This window comes from Hipposideros armiger, unplaced genomic scaffold (genome assembly GCF_001890085.2).
Source record: "Hipposideros armiger isolate ML-2016 unplaced genomic scaffold, ASM189008v1 scaffold_24, whole genome shotgun sequence".
Taxonomy (NCBI): Eukaryota; Metazoa; Chordata; class Mammalia; order Chiroptera; family Hipposideridae; genus Hipposideros; species Hipposideros armiger.
In genome coordinates this window covers 5,216,697-5,238,541 of record NW_017731374.1, presented here as the reverse complement: position 1 = coordinate 5,238,541, position 21,845 = coordinate 5,216,697, and the positions used below count along the sequence as shown (strand labels likewise).

The 21,845-nt window shown below is 34.4% G+C and overlaps 1 protein-coding gene across 5 annotated transcripts in view; it reads left to right on the top strand.

The window, feature by feature from the left end:
• The window catches only part of PTBP3 (polypyrimidine tract binding protein 3), a 96,954-nt gene extending 77,261 nt beyond the window's left edge, over positions 1 to 19,693 (top strand). For all 5 annotated transcript variants that reach the window (XM_019635881.1, XM_019635884.1, XM_019635882.1 and 2 more), the window contains 7 exons: positions 6,696 to 6,770; positions 7,583 to 7,722; positions 7,968 to 8,001; positions 10,459 to 10,551; positions 11,329 to 11,545; positions 14,399 to 14,476; positions 14,624 to 19,693. In XM_019635881.1, coding sequence (XP_019491426.1) covers positions 6,696 to 6,770; positions 7,583 to 7,722; positions 7,968 to 8,001; positions 10,459 to 10,551; positions 11,329 to 11,545; positions 14,399 to 14,476; positions 14,624 to 14,756 — 770 coding nt within the window. In that variant the 3' untranslated portion in view covers positions 14,757 to 19,693. The remainder of the gene's footprint in view (positions 1 to 6,695; positions 6,771 to 7,582; positions 7,723 to 7,967; positions 8,002 to 10,458; positions 10,552 to 11,328; positions 11,546 to 14,398; positions 14,477 to 14,623) is intronic.
• Positions 19,694 to 21,845: the final 2,152 nt, after the last annotated feature.

Sequence of the window (21,845 nt, the reverse complement as noted above, 5' to 3'; positions counted from 1 at the left end):
GAACATTAAATGTGCTGATGTCCATAACGAGTTTAGAATGGTGTATGGCATAGTGCAGTGTAAGTTTTAGCTATCATTTTATTTTGTTTTCTAACTGTTGCTAATATAGTAAAGTAGTGTTGTTTATTATTTTCATATTCAGCAAACTTGATAAACTAATTTTATATTCATTCCTTTTTCAAAACTGTTAATTTCTTTTTCTTTGGTAAGATGCACTGAACTTCTAAAATTTATGTAGAAATGAAAAAAGAACGTAGAATATTAAAAGAAATTAATTTTTTTTTAATTCCAAGACTTAATATGAAGCCGCAGTAATGAAGCCAGTTTGGTAATGTCAAAAGGAGAGATATAGAGTCTAGAATTAGACCCACACATATATAGTCCGATGATTTTCAACAAAATTGTCAATGTAAAATTTAGTAGGGAAAGGGAAATCTTTTTTTTTTTTTCTTTAGCTGAGCCATCCTGCTACCTGTTGGCAGCTCAGCAGCAGCTCATCTCGGGCTGGGAATCAAACCACTGTTGCTCAGAGCTCGCATTCTTGAGCAAGCTCTTAACCAACTGAGCCACTCGGCTGGCCCATGGGAAATATTTCAACAAGTAGATTTTGGAGAGGTGGATATCCATATTAGAAAAAAAATAAATATTGATCTGTATTTCACACCATGCTGACAAATTGACTTGAAATGGATCTTAGAACTCTGTGTAAAACTAAAACTTGGAGAAGAAAATGTGGGAGAAAATCTTTGCAACCTGAGGATATGATATGTAAAGGTTTCTTAGCTAGAACACAAAAGGCACAACCATAAAAGGAAATAATTAATATATGTCAAAATTTTAAAGTTTTACTCTTTCAAATATACCATCAAGAAAACCAAAAGGCAAGCTACAGACTTGAAGGAAAATATTTGCAACACGTATATTAGACAAATTCATCACATCAAGTTATATAAAGAACTCTTACAGCTCAATAATAAAACAAGAAACCAATAAAAAATGGACAGAATATTTGAAGAGTTACTTTACAAAGCACATGAAAATATGCTCAACATCTCTAGTCATTAGGGAGATGGAAATGAAAATAACAGTATTACTTCCTGCTCATCGGAATGGCTAAAATTAAAAAGGCTTACTGTACAAGGATGTAGACCATCTTTCACTAGCGTATTGTGTTGGTGACCATGTAAAATTTAGGCACAACCAGTTTGGAAAAGAGTTTGACATTTTCTTAAAAAGCTAAACGTGCACCTACAATGTGACTCAGTCATTCCATCCTGTGACTCAGTCATTCCATCCAGTCATTTACCCAAGAGAAATGAAAGTTTATGTTCACACAAACACGTGTACACAGATGTTCATAGTAATTTTATTTGTTATGACCAAAAAGATGTACTTTGTTATCGGTCGATGGATAAACAAAAAGTTCATCCATGTGGTGATGAAATACTGTTCAGCAATAAGAAGGAATAAATTGATAAGAACAAAAGGATTATTCTGAATGAAAGAAGCCAGACGCCAAAAAATGTATGATTCTGTTTATATATAATTCTGTTAAATGCAAATTAATCTATAGTGACAGAAAGCAAGTCAGTGGGGACAGAAAGCAGGTTGTCTGGGGACAGGGTTTGGAGAGAGATGGACTGCAAAAAGGACAAAAGGAAATTTTTGAAATGATGAAAATATTTGTTATGTTGATTGTAATGATAATTTCACGTTTTAGATATACATCAGAACTCTTCAGTATATAGTTTGTTATATATATAGTATAGTTTATTGAGTGTATATTAGGAAAGAAAAATAAGTCATGTCTTTTCAGTCCAATGCTGGTAACCCTCCAAAGGTTCCCGTTTCTTTCAGACTAAATGTCCACATCTATATTGGATTGCCAGGGCCGTACATCATTCACTCCAGTTTTACTTTTTTGACATACCTCCTTTGATGCTCCTTCTGCACACCAAACTGACTTCCCTCCTGTTAGGTGTGTTTCCACCTCCATCCAGATTGTCCCACTATTCCCTCTTCCTGGAGTGCTTTTTCCCATGTACCCTCAGAGTTGGCTCATGCTGCCTTCTTTGACCTACACATTTGACCTTCTCTGATTCTTCTCTTCTTTTATCTATATATATAATATTTATCACCTTCTTACCTATGCAATTAACTTATTTACTGTCTTTATCATTTATTCTGTTTTCATCACTAGAATTGAGGTTTACCAGGGTAGGTTTTTAAGTTTATTGATATTTATACCTGACATGAAATAGGCACTCAAAAAATACTTGTTGAATTAATGCTTATTATTTTGTTTTTCCCACTACTGTTTTTGAAGTTTAACATTGTTTTTTGTTTTCATATAGGATTTTTAACTTTCATACTTATTTTAACCAAAATCTAAAATTAGTTGATAGTGAATCCTTTCCTTACATGATACAAGAACTTAGGACACTTTAACTCCTTTTACCATCTTTTTAACCTCCTCCAAACTCGTGATATTATTGTTATGTTTTAATATTTATTTTATTTTAACCTGGCAATTTATTAGTACTGCTTTATACAATCAATATTCATGTAGATTGAACCATGTATAACTTCTTAGGCTCTTCATTCCTTCTTTCCACCTGGGATCACTTACCTTCTTTTTGAAGAACATCTTTTAGTATTCACTTAGGGAAGTTTGTGGTAACATATTTGAAATTGGTATTTGTCAAAAACAGTCTTTATTGTCAGTTTTAAAAGACATTTTTGTTTAACATGGAGTTCCAGGTTAACAGGTATTTTTCTTTCAACATATTAAAGAAATCATTCCACAATATTCTGGTTTTCATTGTTGCACTTAGAAAGTCAGCTGTCAACATGACTACTGACTGCTCTTTTCTCTCTGGCTGTTCTGTAGATATTGTCTTCATCTTTGATGTTTTGTAGTTTCAGTATGATTTGTTCTGAATGGAGCTCATTGAGCTTCTTGATTTGATGGGTTATTTTCTTTTTTTTTTTTGGTTCTAGAAATTATCTTTTCATATATTTATCCTTCCCACTAGTTATTTTTTTACCTTCTGGAACTTTGTTTAGACCTGTTATACCCTCTTACTCTATTTTGAGTGTCTCAAACTGTTATATTTTTTATATCTTTATCTCTGTCAGCAGCATTCTGAGTAATTTCTTAAGGCGTAACTTTTATTTCATTAACAGTCTGTTTACCTTTGTGTAATCTGTTGTTAAACTTTTTCGGTAATTTTAGATTTCAATAATTGTTTTATATTTCTAGAAATTTTATTTGGTCCTTGTTTTAACAGTGTCTACACTTTTAAAACATATTTTTCAGCATCTTTTATTTCTTCAAATATACTGTTTAAATTTTCATCTGATAGCTCCAGTGTCTGAAATCTTTGCAGTTGTCTTTCTGCAGTAAGAAACTTCTTTTCTTTTTTTTTAATGAGTTGCTTTTTTTACTTGGAGAGTTCTTTGAGGCTTAGCATCAAGATGGTATGTTCCTCCAGAGAGAATTTGTTTGTCTGCAACATTAAAAGCTCTGTGTTTGGGGCATTTCTATCTAAATCTACAGCTTCATTAATTTTCCTCTGGACTCCTAAGAAATATGAATTTGGGCTGCAAATTTGCATGAGAGCTTGCTTTTGGTTAGAACTTTTCAGGAAGATTTTTATTTCTTCTCTGCTAGCCGTGTAGGTAACTTTCCTTGCAGTCTTCTGAGTAGGTAAATGGGGTGGGTTATTTTACGCTTATATTCTGTATTAATGTTGTGAAACTCTCCTATTAACTTCTTCCTTGGGTTAATCCTGGAATTTGCATCTGTGTACAACCCCATGGGACTGACAAAATCACAGCTCAGCTTCACAGTTAATTTTTTGGCCTGGTTATTTCTTATTATCTTGTCAGCTGTTAGATTTTTTTAAAGATCTTTTTATACTCTTTCATTAGGCATTTTGTGCAATAACATTGGTGTATATTATTTAGTCTGCTACTATACCCACATTTCAAAAAAACATAATTGTGCTATTTTTTATAGTACACATTCTTTATAATATTTTAAATGGTTCTGTATTTTGTCTAGTAACTCAATATAATTTATTTGGTCGCTCTCCAATTTGGACATTATGCTTGTTTCTTTTGAGTTTTGCTATGATAAATAACACTGATAAACTGATTTCATAGATAAAAATGTTATCTATTAATTTGCATTGTCCTAATTGGTATTGTGCTGGTACATTTTCCAAATGTAAAAAATCTATTCTTAGTCATTCAGATCTTAAACCTTTTTCTTAAAGGTTTGTGTAATCTTTTTTCATAAAGATACTAACCCATCATCTAACAGGTTACTTTAGCATTTTAGCAAAGTAACCTTATTTGCGTAGCATAGATTTATGGAAGCTTTATAAATGATTCTTTTGTCAAATTTTAACAAATGTTCTTGTTAATCATCATATTCTATTTGGAAACAATTATTTAAATTTGGGTCTGGTAATTGCTTGCCAGTTCTTGTATTTATCACTATTTCATGTACTGTGATAATTATCTCAGAATGTTTCCCTATTTCCATAAAACCTTCTGCTCATCTGCCTCACCCCTCCCCATAGCCATCTGTATTAGTCTCTTCGTTGTGTTTAAAAAGTACCTTCTTTGCCCTCTCCCCAAATCTCAGTGGTTTCCAGCAATTAACATTTATTTCTCTCACAGCACTGAAAATTAGGCAGTTGTGAATCTGCTTTTGCCCTTAATTCATATGTCTTTGGCCAAGGCGGAAGAGGTCACTCCATTTGAGACATGGCATTCTTACGGCAAAAAGTAAAAAATAAGAGAGCTGCTGTAAACCGATAATGCCTCTCAAAGCTTCTGTATAGAGGTGGCATGTCTGTCTGTGTATTCCTGTGACATGATCAAATACAGTGAGAGTTGCATAGAAATGTATGTTCCTCCCATAGGAAGCACTACAAGTCAAATGACTGGCCAGAGATATATGGAAAGTGCAAGCGAATACTTGTCAACAATAATACCATCAACCACATCTCTTCCTATGATTAGCTTCTTAGTGTAAATTTTTTATAATTACTCATTTCCATATTGAAGATTTGTTATTGTCTTCCCTTATGCCTTAAATATAGCTATTTCTGTTGTAAAGATGAATCACTTTACCTGTATTCTCCAGTCTACTTGAATGTAAGTTTAGCAAAGACAGATTCTTGTCTGCTTTGTTCAGTGCTTCCTCAGCACTAGAAGAATGCTTGGCTCGTAATATGCTTTCAGTAAATATTTGTTTCCCTTATTTCATCAGTTATTCTGTCAGTTATTCTTTTGTATCCTGAGTTCTTTTGCTAGCTCTTCCTTGAAGTCTCTTAATGACTATGCTTACTTGAATTATTTAAATAAATCACAGCTATATATTTAACAAGTTCTGTTAAATAGTTTTCTCTAATGAAGAGAATAATGAGCTTTTCACTCCTCTGGAAAATACAGCCTACATACTTCTTCCTATAAATATGCTCATCACACTACCACTAAAAACAAAACAAAATCCCTTTATCCCTTTGACTCTTACAATCCTACTTCTCACTATTGCTCTAAAACTATTCTTTACCTTCTACATTTCTCGTTCTCTTTGACCTCCATTAAACCCCTTCCACCAAAAAACTCTGTTCCTCTAGCTCCCGAAGGACTATAATTTACTCTTATTTCTGTTTCTAAGGCTATTCTCTTTTCACTTTTCCTTAGAATGTTCTTCTTCCTTCCTCTACCACTTAAGTGTACTAATACACCCAGGCTCTATTTTTCACGCTCCTCATGTCTTGTCTTGTCCCTTTTTTAGTGAAGTCTCATTCATATGGCTTTTGTGTAGAAATAAATATAAATATAAGTCTGTGTCTTATAATAGTTATTCTGAGTTTGCCCCTTTGTAGGCATTTCCATTTGAATGTTGTTTTACCGTTAACTCCACCTTGATGTGTCCAAAACCAAATTGTTTTCCCGCTCATACTGACTCCTCCATTGGAACTAACTCCAGGTTTTGTCGATGGTGCGGTCACCAGGCTTCTAAAAGGAAAAGAAAGAATGCCAGCATTTGTTCAGCAACTAGTACACACTAAACACTGTGCTTTTTAATTACACATTGTCTAGCTCAAGGTTTACCTCCTGAGAAACAGTCTCCAAATAATCACCATGAATCTTCTGTGATCCCTTCTTCTTAGACCACATGCAGTAACATTTGTATTTAAACCACTAGATCCTCAGCATACGAATCTCCTGTAATTCATACTTTTAGTTTGTGAACCTCTCTGTGGCAAGGATTTTAATTTATTTCCTTTTTATCAGCACTGTACCCCATAAGTACATTTGTACATAGGTACAGTACAATTTAATAAGTATTTGATGATTTTCACATAGAAACGATGCTCTAAATAAGGGCAAGAATCGTGACCCAAAGAACAAAACTAAATAACTCAAAACTAAATAACAGTTAAACTGTATTCTTGAACCTTGAACCCAATTGAAAGGGGTTCATTTCCTCTGGAAATGCCAAGAGGCCCTTATATATTAAGGATCACCTTAATATGTAAGGTGAACAGATTTGTATTTCATAACAGAATCTCTTTATCAATATTACACCCTCATATAGCCATTTTATTTGCTTTGAATACCACATTTATAGAAGGTAGTATATTTATTTTAGCTTCTCTTTCCCCCATTAGGTGCACCAGGTATAATTTCCTCACCATATGCAGGGGCTGCTGGATTTGCCCCAGGCATTGGATTTCAAGCTACAGGTGACTCTTTTAAAGTTGAATTTGAAATGATTTTTATGATGTTCTGTATTTTCTAGGAACTTACCAAGATGAAAAATATTACCATATGGGAGGGATTTACAATAAAAGTTTTACGTGTGTCAGCCGTAAAAGTGGCTGATTGTATGATACACAGCTTCCTTGTATTTACAAATAATTCTATAAAATCTGTACCTGATGGTAATCACATTTATATAGCACTTTACAAAGTTACGAAATGCTTTTCCCATACAGAATATCATACATTCTGCATGTATACAATTCACCTGTTTTAGGTATACAACTCAGTGATTTTTAGTGAATTTACAGAGTTGTGCAGCCATTTACCACAGTCCAGTTTTAGAACATGCACGACCACCTCACGTGTATATTTGTGACTTCTGCTCAAGGACTTTTTAAAAATATATATCTGATTTTATGGTAGAAGTCAATATGAAAATTACATCTACTTTGTAGAAATGTGCTGCAGTATGTCTGTTTCAAGAAACAAGGGCGTGCTTGTAGTTGATAGACCCTCTGAGAAGCCTAATGGCTTTTAAGACCAGTGAATTCAGTTGCTCTGCAAAGTACTATATAAATAATAGAATACTGAGTATGATGTCAAAGAATAAGGAACTTGACTTCCAGATAGACTCTGTAGGGCAGAAGAATAGGCCTTTGATAACCTTATGGTAGTTTCGACACAGTTTCTTCTATAGTTTTGCTCTTTTCATCATTTATTTACTTAACATTATATCAAGTGTTGTAATTCTCCAGATAACTAGAATATGAAATGCTTTTGATATTTTTAAAAGGTTTATCAGTCCCAGGTGTTCCTGGAGCTCTCGGTCCTCTCGCAATCACCTCCTCTGCTGTCACTGGAAGGATGGCCATTCCTGGGGCTAGTGGTATACCGGGAAATTCTGTCCTGCTTGTCACCAATCTCAATCCTGATGTGAGTTGAAAAGTATTAGAAATAATCTTTCAGGAAGAGGTCTATAGTGGCTTCTGTTCTAGTGTTGTATTTAAATAATAACATTCAAGTTCATTGTAAGGATTTTTATTAAAATACATCACTAGTATATATAGAGGAGCATATAAAATAAATACTTTAAACAAAGTCAACAGTCATTATTACAAGTAAATTTATTTAAAATTTTTACTTAATCAGACACTTACACTTTGTGTTATTCTTTTCAGTTTATCACACCACATGGGCTTTTTATCCTATTTGGTAAGTTCTTTTTTGCTGTTTTTAATATTATCTGTGATGTGGATTGAACACATTTCATCATTCAGTAATATTTATTGACTATCTTTATGTGCCACATAGTGTGTTTGACACCGAGGATAGAATAGCAAAGTAATTAGAATAAAGTTTTATAAAAAGGGAAATAGTTATTGTGATGGGAGTATATAGGTGGGAGAACTAACCTCGCTGAGAGAATCACTGATGTACCAAGAGAAATGATAGTTGGCTAATGAAAAATGAGTAACGGTTAGTCATGCAGAAAAGGGAGAGCAAATGTCCTTTCACAGGTACTAGCAGTGAGAAAGAGCGAACTTCTGAAACATGGAAGTGAAGCAGTCCAGTGGAGAGTGTAAGGGAGAGACCTGTTGAAGCTGAACAGATGGATAGGGACAATGCCGTGAAGAGCTTCGTAAGCTAGGAACAGTGGGAAACCATTGAATAGTTTTAAGCAGTAGAGAGGCAAAATGAGATCCAGGTTTTATACATAAATCTCCAAATTTTCTAAAAGTGTTCCTCTCTCAGTTAAAAAAAAAAAAAATTCAGCTTATACTCCTAATTTATATATGATTAATTTTTCATAAACATCCATTTTTTACTATATTCATTATAGTGTGATATGTACAAACAAATATATGGGCAATGAAATAAGCAATATTTAATACTCTAAAGATTTTTATTAATGATGAAACTTTATAAAAACTATTAACATTGAATGAGAAATATGATTTCATATGCATCATTATTTTGAGAAATCTTTTTTATTTGGATTCAGTATTCCAAGGTCTGATTCTAAATTCACTTTAATACTTGATCTTAATGGTTGTCATAACTGAAAAAGATACCTCATAAACATGTGTGTAACTTAAATGGAAGTGTTTCATTCTTGCTGTACCTAATTAATTATGATACTGATTTTTCAGTCTAATTCGCTAATTTTTGTTGTACTTTACTTAGAAAAGTTCTATTTTTCCTCTTGTTAAATTAGTTGATCTTGACAATTGCTGCATTAGAATATTTTTAACAAATGGGGTTAAAACTCACTTGGATTTGAAAGAATTTTTAGTACGATAGAAAATTGTTTCAGATTTTTTGAATGGGTAATAGGTTTTTTAAACAATATTTTTGAGGTATAATTTATAGCCACACGATTTGCCTGCTTGAAGTGCACAACTCCAAGATGGTTAGTAAATTTATGGAGTTGTGCAACCATTATTACCCAAGTCCAATTTTAGAACATTTCCATTACCCCACAGAGATCCTTCATGCTCATTTGCAATAACCATAAAAGTTTTTATTCATAACACATTTCTGTAATTTTTGGTAACAAAATCATGTATTAAAGATACATTTTCATATGTCTCTTTCATAGCCAAAGCACATGTCTTTCTAAAAGTAGTTAATTTCTCATTCATTTAAAAAAATACCACTGTCAGCTTGAAGAACAAATTATGTTATTTTTAAAATAATATCTATTTCAGCCACTTGTCATTGCTGAAAAGGACAGCAAATTTGGAATATTTGTCTTTTTGTTTTAAATTCTGTAAGTTCCATTCATCTCTGAGTTCAGTTGCTCTTCAATGCTTGCCCACAAGATAACCAGCACTGCTTTGTGTGCCTTGAAGCTTTTCATAGTCAATCTCTCACTGCATTACAAAATATGGTAATGATGCTACTAATTATTATAAGGGTCTATTTTTGTAATGTTGGTGATACTCTGTAGCACATAAGCAGCAATATATTTTAATATACTGGATGAATAAAATCAGAGAATACTCTTCATATTATAGAAATTTCTGCCTATAATTTTATCTATTTAATATGTATTAAAATTAGTAAAATGTAAAAAATAAATAAAATAAAATAAAAATTAGGAAAATGTAGTTTTTCATATTGGTTTTCTATAAACAAATCAGGGTAAAGAAGAGTCTGATTCTTTTTCTCCCACACCAATTAATCATTTTTCCTCTCCTATGGGATGTATTACCCACTGTGAGGAACACTAATTTAGAAAAATTGGATGTAATGAGCTCAATTAGGAGTCTGTTACGATAGTCCAGACGTTAAGCGGTGATGATAGCTTTGATAGTAATGACGATGGGAAGAAGTGGACAAATGTGAGAGATACTCAGGCCATAGAATCAGTTGATAGCAGTGATTGACTGGATGTACGAGTTTAAGGAAAGGAAGTCCAAACATGAATCCAGGTTTCTGGAGCAGGTATGATGGTAACGTTTATCAACAGAGTTTGTGGACACTGGGAGCGGGAAGGGGAAAGAGAGATCTGGAACATAGGAGACATACGTGTTTGGGAGCATATGTACGAAATGCCCAGGGAATATAGACAATATGAGAAAAGAAGCCTTTAATTGTGTTAGTAAAATTAATTAAATATTACATAGTTGGGCATTAAAAATTGTTTCGTTTTGTCTTTTTAATTAGGAGTATATGGTGATGTGCATCGAGTGAAGATTATGTTTAATAAGAAAGAAAATGCCTTGGTTCAGATGGCCGATGCAAATCAAGCTCAGCTAGGTACTAATGATTAATAATAATAATGATAACCTCTCCCTTTTATATATGAATTTTCCTATAAAATAAACTTATAGCTAGTAGGAATATACTTTTACTGAAGAGTACCTCTATATGCTAATGTCTTCATTATTATTTGGACCTGCTTATATTTGAAGATTAAAAATATTTATTACACTTTGAAGGCTGAAGTTCATTATTTATCTGCTTGAACATATTGTTGATATTCACAGCTTTGACTAGGGTTTTTCTGTTAAGTTTAGACTAATAAACAGCACTTACTCTGTTTTATTTTGTTTGTTTTCCTTCCAAATTAAGTTTTCTAGAACTGTTACATGGCATAAAAGTTTCGGCAAACTTTATAACAATGGTACAAAGTGTCATTCCATGGCCTCACTGTTCATTGTTATAGTGGCTATGAAAATATTACTACTCAGATACTTTAGAAAATATACTTTGCCTGAGATTAAACTAATTTATTCAATAACCACCCTCTGAGCACTTATGTTCCAGGCACTCTGGAACTTCCTGGCAGTATGCTAGGAAATAGTTACTTTTCGTTTGATTACTTTTCTTTCATTACAGTAAAATAAATCATTTAATACATTTCCATATATAAGAGCTTTTTAATTTAAAACTACTTTGACCCTCAAACTGACAATATAATTTTAAATGACTAAGTAAAAAGAATTTATGATAAATTCTAGACAAATTTAGACAAATTTTACAGAAACTCTGTCTTAATACCCAAACTTTCCTTGTTTACTTCCTGTGCACCAGCAATGAACCATCTGAGCGGTCAGAGACTTTATGGGAAAGTGCTTCGTGCTACACTGTCCAAACATCAAACAGTTCAGCTTCCTCGAGAGGGACAAGAAGACCAAGGCCTGACTAAGGATTTTAGCAATAGTCCTTTGCATCGCTTTAAAAAGCCTGGCTCTAAAAACTTCCAGAATATTTTTCCACCGTCAGCCACTCTGCATCTTTCCAACATCCCGTATGTACCTAATTAGTTATTATTCATTTAGATGATTAATAATCTACAGTATATGTTTTAGGAGAGCTAACAACTCTGAAATTATTCTAAAGCAGTTGTCTTATTGACTAATTTTTTATGAGATGATTCATTTGCCATTATGCCTCAAGAAGGTTATATCTCCAGTCATACACTGCAGAAGTAAAGATAGCAGTGTTTTAAAAAAATGTTTTCCAAATAGAGAATTAGCAGCTAGTTAACCTTTCAGTTATAAAAGAGCATAAAAATAAGTTTATGGAGAAATATTCCATTGGCACATACTCGTTCATCCCTTTGTATACAAGTAAAGACTTAAGTAACCAACATAGCAAAATCAAATAATTTATTTAAGAATTTAGTAAAAAGGAATTTTTATAAGTTTCAAAGCCCTATATAAGTTAATTACTTAATAGCTAAAAATGATTTTTTTGTGTGTGACCACTCTGTATTATCCAGTGTTGTAACAGACTTGTTCTTTAGTCATCTTCAAACTCCGGTGTCAACAGACTGCAGCCCATGAGCCAGAACCATTTGTTTTTGTATGGCCCATGAGCTAAGATTGATTTTTATATTTTCAGATAGTTGGGGGGAAAGCCAAAGAAAAATATTTTGTGGTTTGAAAAAATTATACAAAATTCAAATTTCACCACCCATAAATAAAGTTTCATGGAGTATAACTATGTATTATCTGCCTTTGAGCTACAGCAGCAAAGCAGAAGAGTTGCAGCAGAAACTGTGTGGTCCTCAAACCTAAAATATTTACCGTGTGGATCTTTATAGAAAACATCTGGCAACCCCTGTTCTAATTCTTGAAATCCTTGACCTACAGAGATGCAATTTTGTATAACTTAACCTAATACATGAAGGGGCATAAGCTTAGGGAAGGGAGAGGTAAAAGCTGTGGGGTATGGCTGTGTATGTGCACATGTGTATGGAGCTTTAAAGACTGAGGGGATGGAGAATGGTAGTTCTGGAACATTATTGCGATTGAGAATAGGAGATGAACAGGTATAGAAAATAATTACTCAAAATAGTGTTGAATACTCAGGGTCCTAGCTAGTCTCCAGTTAGGCTACATGGAGAAACCCTGAATCTGAATTGGGCAGTTTCTCAAACCTCATGCCAGCCAGGAAACTAGAAGAGCCACTTTAAAAAAAATCTAGATTATGTGGATCTAGAAATTTAGCAGCTCATCACTATGGAGCCAGGTAGAGGGGCAACATATTTAGATAACTGAGGCAGGCTCCTGTCATCGTTACCTTCTTAAATACAATACGTTGTCCAGAAGCTGGTCTCAAGTTGCAGCATGCATAGGCCATGCAGGTAGAAGAGGGCATTAATATTTTTTTGAACCATCTACCAAGTTCTGGGCACTGTGGTGGTGGTTTACATGTGTTACCTCATTTAATCTCCCTATTAAACTTTTTTTTAATTGTGATAAAATATACACAACATAAAATTTATCATCGTAGCCATTTTTGAGCATGCAGTTGAGTGTACATGCACATTAAGTACATGCATACTATGCAGCCATCACTTTCATCTATCTGTAGATCTTTGTCATCATCCCAAACCAGGACTCTGTACCCATTAAACAATAACCCCATTTCCCTTCAACCCCGAGTTCCTGGTAACCACTACAGTAGTCCCCCTGCACCCCCCTTATTCACCGGGGATATGTTTTAAGCCCCCCAGTGCATGCCTGAAACCACAGATAGTACCAGACTCTTATGTATGTTTTTCCTGTGCATACATAATACCTTGATAAAGTTTAATTTATAAATTGGCACAGTAATGGATTAACAGCAATAACAATAAAATAGTATAACAATATACTGTAATAAAAGTTATGTGAATGTGCTCTCTCCTATTAAGTCAGGAATTTTTACCTTTTCACTTAAAAGAAGCACTTTATGGCTTGTCTTTGGCATTTCCAAATTGCCTGTGTCACTACTCTTGTACTTTGGGGCCATTATTAAGTAAAATAAGGGTGACTTGAACACAAGCACTGGAATACCACAATAGTCGATCTGAACACTGAGAAAGGTTACTAATGGCTAACAGGCTAGTAATGTATACAGTGTGGATACGCTGGACAAAGGGGTGATTCATGTCCCAGGCGCAATGGAGCAGGATGGCAGGAAATTTTATCACACTACTCAGAATGGCATTTAATTTAAAACTTATGAATTGTTTATTTCTGAAATTTTCCATTAAATATTTTCAAACCACCCATAGCTGAAACCTCAGAAAGCGCAACTGCAGATAAGGGGGGGACTACTGTATTCTGCTTTTTGTCTCTGTCAGTTTATTCATAATAACCTTTGAAGGAAGGTCATGAGTTTCATTTTATCATTGAAACTGAGACACTCAGGTTAAGTAACGTACTCAAAGTGACATACCAAATGAATGAGAAATAGAATGAATGCAGATCTGTCTCCCTGCAGAGCCAATTATTGTTCTGCTGTACCGTCCTTGCTGGCAGTTGTGAGATGAGGAAGAGTCTCTGTGAGTTGACTCTCGTGTAGCAGACCACTGTATTATCTACCGCTGCATAACAGGCAGGCTCCTGTCATCGTTACCTTCATTACCTAGATTTTCTTGCTCTTTGTATCTGCCCACATCTTTTGCAAAAGATTTGAGATAAAATTCCCGTTTGAGGACATGTGTGTGTCAGCCTCGAACCTCTTCCAGGGCAGTTCTAAATCATGTCTTCATACATGGTTTTGTTTTCTTTGAAATGTCAGATACTCTAGCGATTTGATGATTGCAAGGTAATCTTTGCTTCATTAGGGCTAAGATAGTTGGTTGACTCTCTCCGTGATGTTTTCACAGCCCTTCTGTTACGATGGATGATCTGAAGAATCTTTTCACAGAAGCTGGATGTTCAGTGAAGGCTTTTAAATTCTTTCAGTAAGTCCATGCTTTGAAGAAATACATTAGCTTTATTTAATGTATGCAAATTTTAAGGTAGTTCAATGACGTCTTCTAGGGTTGGGGAGGAGGTTTATAGGCAAAATTAATTCTCTACACTTTTTATATTTCTTATACCATTTTCAGGAAAGATCGCAAAATGGCCCTTATCCAGTTGGGGTCTGTGGAGGAAGCAGTCCAAGCCCTCATTGAGCTTCATAACCATGACCTTGGAGAGAACCACCACCTCAGGGTTTCCTTCTCAAAATCTACAATCTGAGTTGTTTGTGAATTTTTCTGCTAAGACTGGACCATAATTTCAGTAAAATGTTCAGACATAGACTGAAGCAGCTCAAGACCAATTCTGCCTCTTACAAAAATAATTCTTTCTGAGTTTGATATTCAAGTATATTCAAAAAATTAAGGGATGTTCTCTCTCCCACCCCCCACCAATATGTGATCAAAGATTTATTTTTCGTTTTTACCACAGTTTCTATGAAAATAATCTTCAGGAAAAAAAAAATCAGGAAAAATTTTTCAATAATTTAATTCGCCATATTAAATTGGATTTCAAGAGGACAGACTCTTTTAGTTTGGGTACAGATCAGCCTTATACATTTCTAAACTCCTTTGTACTTTAAAAAATTTAAACATACAAACTTTTAAAAATATTTGATGTAAGTAATTTAAATTCCTTACAACCAAGTTTTTAACTTTATGATTCGAAAGTTCGACCCCCCCCCGTAGGAAATTATGTTCACTTATAAATTATATCAATTATTTGGCATATATTGATAGCTATTATACATAAACAAATTGGGTTATATTTGAAGCAGATTTATAAACCTGCATGTTTTCTTTCAATGGTTTCTTTTTTTTTCGCTGTAAGACACTCCTTTGAATATTGCATATCTTTAACTTTTTAAGACTATTTGGAGAAATGAAGTGTCTCAACTGACCCCAAGGAAATTAAGTGGAATACAGCCAGGATGTATTAAGGTGTCAGAATAATTAATAATTTTATTAGGAAAAAATCATGTTTTAAATTTGAAAATGACACTTATTTGTTCAGTAAGATAATCTTGGAAAATTAAAAAAATAATTGTACTTATAAACTAATTTTTTATAATTGTTTTCAGAAAAAAGTTTACAGTCTTAAGGAAAATATTCAGGTCTATCATATGGTTTGACAGATTTTTTAAAGTTATTTTTGGTAAGGTCTTCTTTTAGAAAAAAATTAATCTCAAGGGTTTTTTGTACCACTATAATCTGTAATACTTATTCAGAATTACTGTGTATTTACTTAATTTCTTATTATGTGCCTTATTATGTGCTTATGATATGATAGGTTAGAGTTTTATCTAAGTATCTTGGAAAGATATATTGTGGGCTTGGTGAGCATTTGTTTTTTCTTTCCCTGTTTTGGTAAGCATTTTAAAGTTTTTTTCATTGCAATTTTAAGTGGTTTTCAATAAGTAATAGTTTTTATTCAAATTTATGGTGCTTTGGTGCAGAGATTGGGTGGGGAAGGGTAAATGGTTTGGGGAATAACTCAGTGCACACCTGTAGGCCTCTTTATATTGTGACCAACAGCGGTCATTGCCAGGTATAGCAACCAATTTGGGGCTATGAAATGCAATCTTAGTTTCTGGATCTTGTGTCATCTTTATCATCCATTAGAATTTGTCTCAGGATTACTTGTTTTTTCTCAGTACTCAAGTGAGAGCTTGCTTTTCTGTTAATATAACTTCATTACTGAGTGCCCACATACATACATGGAGTATGAGAAGATGGGCTTCTTCTCAGACTCTGTCACTCTCTTTTTGGTTGAATGTAAGAGTACTTGTTAATGTTGCTTTGGTGATTGTATAATGTAAAATTGTTTCTTTTTGATGAAAAACTGTGCTTTTGTTAATTATTCCCTTAATGCTTGATCACATTTTTTTAAAAGAAGAATTTGTCAAAAGGAACATTTTTGTCCACTCCTTTAACACTTTTCAGATTCTCAGAGTGGCTCATCTCACATTTTAAAAAGATATCTCACTCTCTTTGCTACGTATATTCCAGCCATTAATTTGAACACAGAAAGGTTTCTACAAAAGAAATTTTACTAGAAATCAGAGACTACAAAAGATATTTTAGGCTGTTGGAAAGCAGAATTCACTCAATACTGCCCACCAGTTAGTGGTGGAATAAATAGGAAGGAGGACACGAAAATGAGACCTGCCAAGCACATCAAGTTAGCGTTGGCTAAATCGATAGGTGTCATCTTTTATCAAGTTGTTTTTTCACTTAGGAAATGTGTTTTTAGCCAAACACTGAGTAAGGAGGAGGAAAATGTTTTTCTTTGAGAACTTTCCAAAATTGGCTTCTTTTTTCTTTCTTACAAGCACTATTATAATTTTCAGTGGCATGTTAAATTGGATTATTTCATTTGCTTTGAGTAAAGAATTACTGTGTAATTATAAGACATGATTCTCACAACATTCAGTGTAAGTGTAGCAAAAGTGTAGCAGGAAGGAGGTCATAATGGTGTTGAATGTAATTTAAAGTAGAGCATGGCCTTTAAATCTGAGAAAGAACATTTGAATCCTTTTCAGGGATTTGTGTATGTGTGTGTATAGATAAGTGTGTATATATATACATACACTCTTCTAATGTTGTACATACATATGCACATTACATACATTTTAATTTATTGACAAAATCAAATTAAGATTTGGAAAAGTGAGATATTCTTATTTAAAATAGTGTGCTTAACACCATCAATTTGTGTCTGAAATTAGCTGTAGCATATGGATGTTGTCCATACTGCGCTATTTGCTGTCTGAATTCTAGAGGTCTACAGTATTTGTGTTGGCATAGTTTCTGTAAAAAGATTTAAAAATACCAGCGTAGTTGAAAAACTAGATCTTTGTATTTTTGTTTTACATTGCATTTATTAGGCATATCTTCTAAGCAGTGTTTTTGCTGTTGAGCTGTCATACTATTCTATTTTTAATTTTATTTACTTTATTTTAAGGAGTATTGTCTTATCACTTTTGGAGGTGTCTCGACATTTACACAAAGTATATATATTCAGGACTTTCAAAAAATAGCAGTACATGTTTAACAGTAGCAATTTATGCCAAAAAGTTTTACTTAGAGATTTAAATAACTTGCAGAGCAGTAAAATGTGTTTTGTGTGAGATACAGATAGAAAAATGACCCGATATCTTAATTGATAACTTACTGGAGAGTATCAGAATTACCCAATAGCACCTACAGAATGCCATGAATTCTTTTTAAGGCTAAATATTGTAATCATTTCTTTTGTAGTACTAATGTTTCTGACTTTGTTGTTGAAAATTGCAGGGCTCACAGTGTTTAGAGACATATGTCTGCCTGCCTAATTCCTATGGGAGTCGAGCAGTGCCTTCTTTGGCTCCACCTAGGATGGTGGTCACAGGTCCTGCCTCAGTTAATTAGAAGTAACTCATAAATGTCTCTGTTCAGTTTCATATTGACTTTCCAAAGCCTCCGTGTCATTAGGCTCAAAGTTCATATACACATTGAGTATGTCGTCATGTGATTTCTCTTCTGTTCCCACTGAATATTTTTGGACAAAAGACGACAAGCTCAAAAATATGTGTTCCCCTCAATGAGTCACTTAAAAACCCTAAGTTTGCCAAACTGTTAGCCTGTCTCCTAGAAAAACCTACTGTGTACTGCTATTTTTAAAACCAAAAGACAGCATGACTATGCGTGAAAGCATTTTTCTTAGCCTTTCCTTTGTCTTGATCTGTTGTTAACAAGAATAAAACTGCCAGACTTAAAATATTCTACTATTGTGCTAAAAGAAAAACAATTTAGATTGCACAAAACTTTTCTTTTAAAGAAAATATAACCCAGCTGTCTTTTAAAAGAGCTGTGTTGTTATTTACAAGACTATTTGCAGTCTTTTTTTCAGCGCAGATTCTAACAGCTGGTTGTTAATGGTTTAAAAAATAGAAAATTACTAAAATATTAGTTTTGGGGGTTTTATAGAGGGAGGAAAACAACACGGGACCAAAGCTTATGTGCCTTCATTAGTCTTAATTGACCTTTTCCCATTTGAGACTGAGGTAGAATCAGTATTCTGGTTTTCAGGAAATATGAACTATATAGTTTTAAAAGAATGTTATCCCACAGACTATTCATACAAGCAAAGCATTGTAACTGTGCAGATGAAATCTCAGTTACACCTTTGCCTTGATCACATGATATTCCTTACATAGCATCGTGCAGGTCCGAGAACAGCCACTCTGGACCGCTCTGGTAGTCATCTTAGTTTTTGTAACCTGAGGCATATGTTCCAGAGAACAGGGATCTTTGTCTGGTCCAGTGACCTTGGTGATCATAGTCATGATTGAAAGCTGCTTATGGCAAGCTTAATTCAGCACTGTAAACAGATTTTTGTTCTTGTGTTATTTTCAATTCTTGAATCTATGTAGTAGTTGTAATAACAAATATTTAAATAGCTATTTTTGATGTCATACTCTGGCCTTTCCCGCCCTTACCATTGTTAACCCAGATATTTTAAAAATGCATCTCACATCCAGAAAGTACTAATTATAAAGATTGCTGACCAAGCAAAGTTTTGCATCAAAATGTCACCTCATTGCTCTGACCAAAGACTGACTCCTGGTTTTCACTCCTCTATTAAGCATTTTTTCCCAAGCTCCTTTCTGAAAGAAGACCCAATGTAAAGCGGCCTTTACTTTCTATTTCCTATTGGTGAATAGACTACTTAGAGAAAATGGGAGTTTAAATGTGAACAGAATGGATTAGGATGACAAGGGTTTGATGGGCATTTTCAGTACTGTATTTAAGAAAAAAAAAGAGCACAGCTAGGGGCCTCTGACATTGTCTCATGCTTTACATGATCTGTTCATTAAATTCCCTTTTTCAGTTTATGAGAATGTTCATCTAACAGAAGAAAATGCTGTAAATATTTGTAACATTTTTTTTTAACCAGGCCAAAAAAGAAAAAAAAAAGGTTTTGGGGAACAAGTTAACATATAAAGTGGTTTTATATAAAACATCAATTGTCTTGTATATTTTGATAAGCAGCAGTACCAGCTTTCATTTGTAACACAGTTTGTGGCATTGGGGAAAAAAAGGATTCTGTGATTGTTGAAGTGAATTATGTTATAAATGCAAAGAGAAGATAAAATATTAAAAAACCTTTTCTAAATGCGTAGTGCATGGTTAATTTAAGCTTCTGTACACTACAGTATATTCCATTTTCGTTCAGTTTGTATATTTGCTGACTATTACTTGATATCGCTAATCTCTTTTCCTAACAAATACAGCATTGTAGCATGCCTTTTAATAAATGTCATGACATCTGTACTCTCTTAAAATTTTTCTGTGTTCTTGTCTGTACTTTGGGTTTCCCCTTGTCTTTCCTGTAATTCTAATGATGTCATATTTTCTTTTATTTTTTCATAGCCATCCATCTAAACTTGTCATAGTTATAAGAATAACAAGCACATATTTATACAACTTTAAAAGCTGAAAAAACCCTAAGTCTACTAACCACCTCTTTTTAAATTAAGAAAAAATTCTCATTTTTGAGGAGCAAACTGCTTTTCTTACAGTCCTTATAATGTAACTTTTCTGTGGTACTACTCCTGTAGTACAAGTACACGTTGGCACTTGTGTGAGTTCTTCTCTCTCTAACTTTCTGTCTCTCTCTGTCACATACACATGCACACACACACACACGATATATGTGCAATGCCAAACAGAAGTTGGAACACTTCTTCTAGTTTATTTCAGTTTTTGGCTTCCCTATGGAATTAGTATCCATAAATATTGAGACATGAGACGTGATCTCATACCAAGTCTGTGTCCTTTTTATTTTTTTATTTATTTTTTTTTTTAATTTTTTTTTTTTTTAGCTGAGCCATCCCGCCACCTGTTGGCAGCTCACGGCTGCTCAGCTCGGGCTGACTCGAACCGCTGTTGCTCAGAGCTCAAACTCTTGAGTGAGCTCTTAACCAACTGAGCCACTCAGCCGGCCCTGTGTCCTTTTTAATTAAAGCATAATACAGTTACCAGCTGCCTATATATTGCTTTTCCTTAGACAATATTTTATTTCTGGGTTCTTGAAAGAGTTACTGCATTGTAGGAGCCTAACCATTTATTTTAATCTTTTACTCTGGGATCTTTTGGAAGACAGGATTTATTTTTAATGGAATAGAAAATGAGGTAAACAGGACTGGCCGAGTGGCACATTGGCTAAGAGCTGGCTTGGGACGCCAGCTCTGAGCAGTAGAGCCCTGGTTCAGATCCCACATGTAGGCCAGTGACACTGCCCTCTACAGCTAAGATGATGAACAACAGCTCAACCTGGAGCTGGGCTGCCGTGAGTCGCTGGTGACAGCGTAGGCTGCAGCCCCTGCTGCAGTGGGCTGCCATAAGCTACCGTGTGTGGCTGGCATCCAGCATGAGCAGCCGGCAGCCAGCGTGAGCTGCCAAGAGCCGCCATGAGCGGCCGTCCAGAGGCCGGCGACCGATCTGCCTCACCCAGGAAGAGTGCAATGATAATACCAACATGGACCAGTGAAGCGATGTCCTCCACAACTAAACTGAAAAACAAAAGGACAGCAACTTGTCTGTTCCCCTTCCCCGATTCCCCAGCACTGTTCTCCCCCAATTTCCCAATAAAATCTTAAAAAAAAAAAAGAAAGAAAGAAAGAAAATGAGGTAAACACTACTGATCTTTGCTGGCTCATTTGTAAAACCTCTTCTCTCCATAAATGCAACTATTGTAGATGAATTTTTTTTTAAACAGGCATTTTTGTCAGGAAAAAAGAAAATAACCCTATGACCAGATGAGGTTTTTATGAACTTAACCATGAAATGCTTATTTACACAGCAAAGGGCTCACCCATCATTAAGAGTTGCAGTTTTGAGCATAAATGAGACCACCTACTTCAATTTCCACTTTTTAAAGATAAGTGACAGAGAAGGAGTGAGTTGCCCAAGGCCACATGCCAGGTTCAGTCAGAGGACTAGAACCCAGGTCTCACTGGCCCTCATGTGGGATTCGAACCAGGGCCCTGCTGCTCAGAGCTGGTGTCCCAAGCTAACTCCTAATCAACGTGCCACTCGGCCAGCCCATGCTGTACCCAAGTTTGAATGCTCAACATTGATCAGTAATTGACCTGGGCTGCTGGGTTAGGGATAGTTAGAAGCATTAAATCCACTTGGTTTACAATTTGTTTGGTTCTTCCCTACATCACCAGTTTTTTCTGTTGTCCTCTTTCAACTTCTAATGGAAATTTGTCACTGTGTTTCTACCAAAGCAAGTTATGCTGAACTGATAAAACTCACAGTTTTG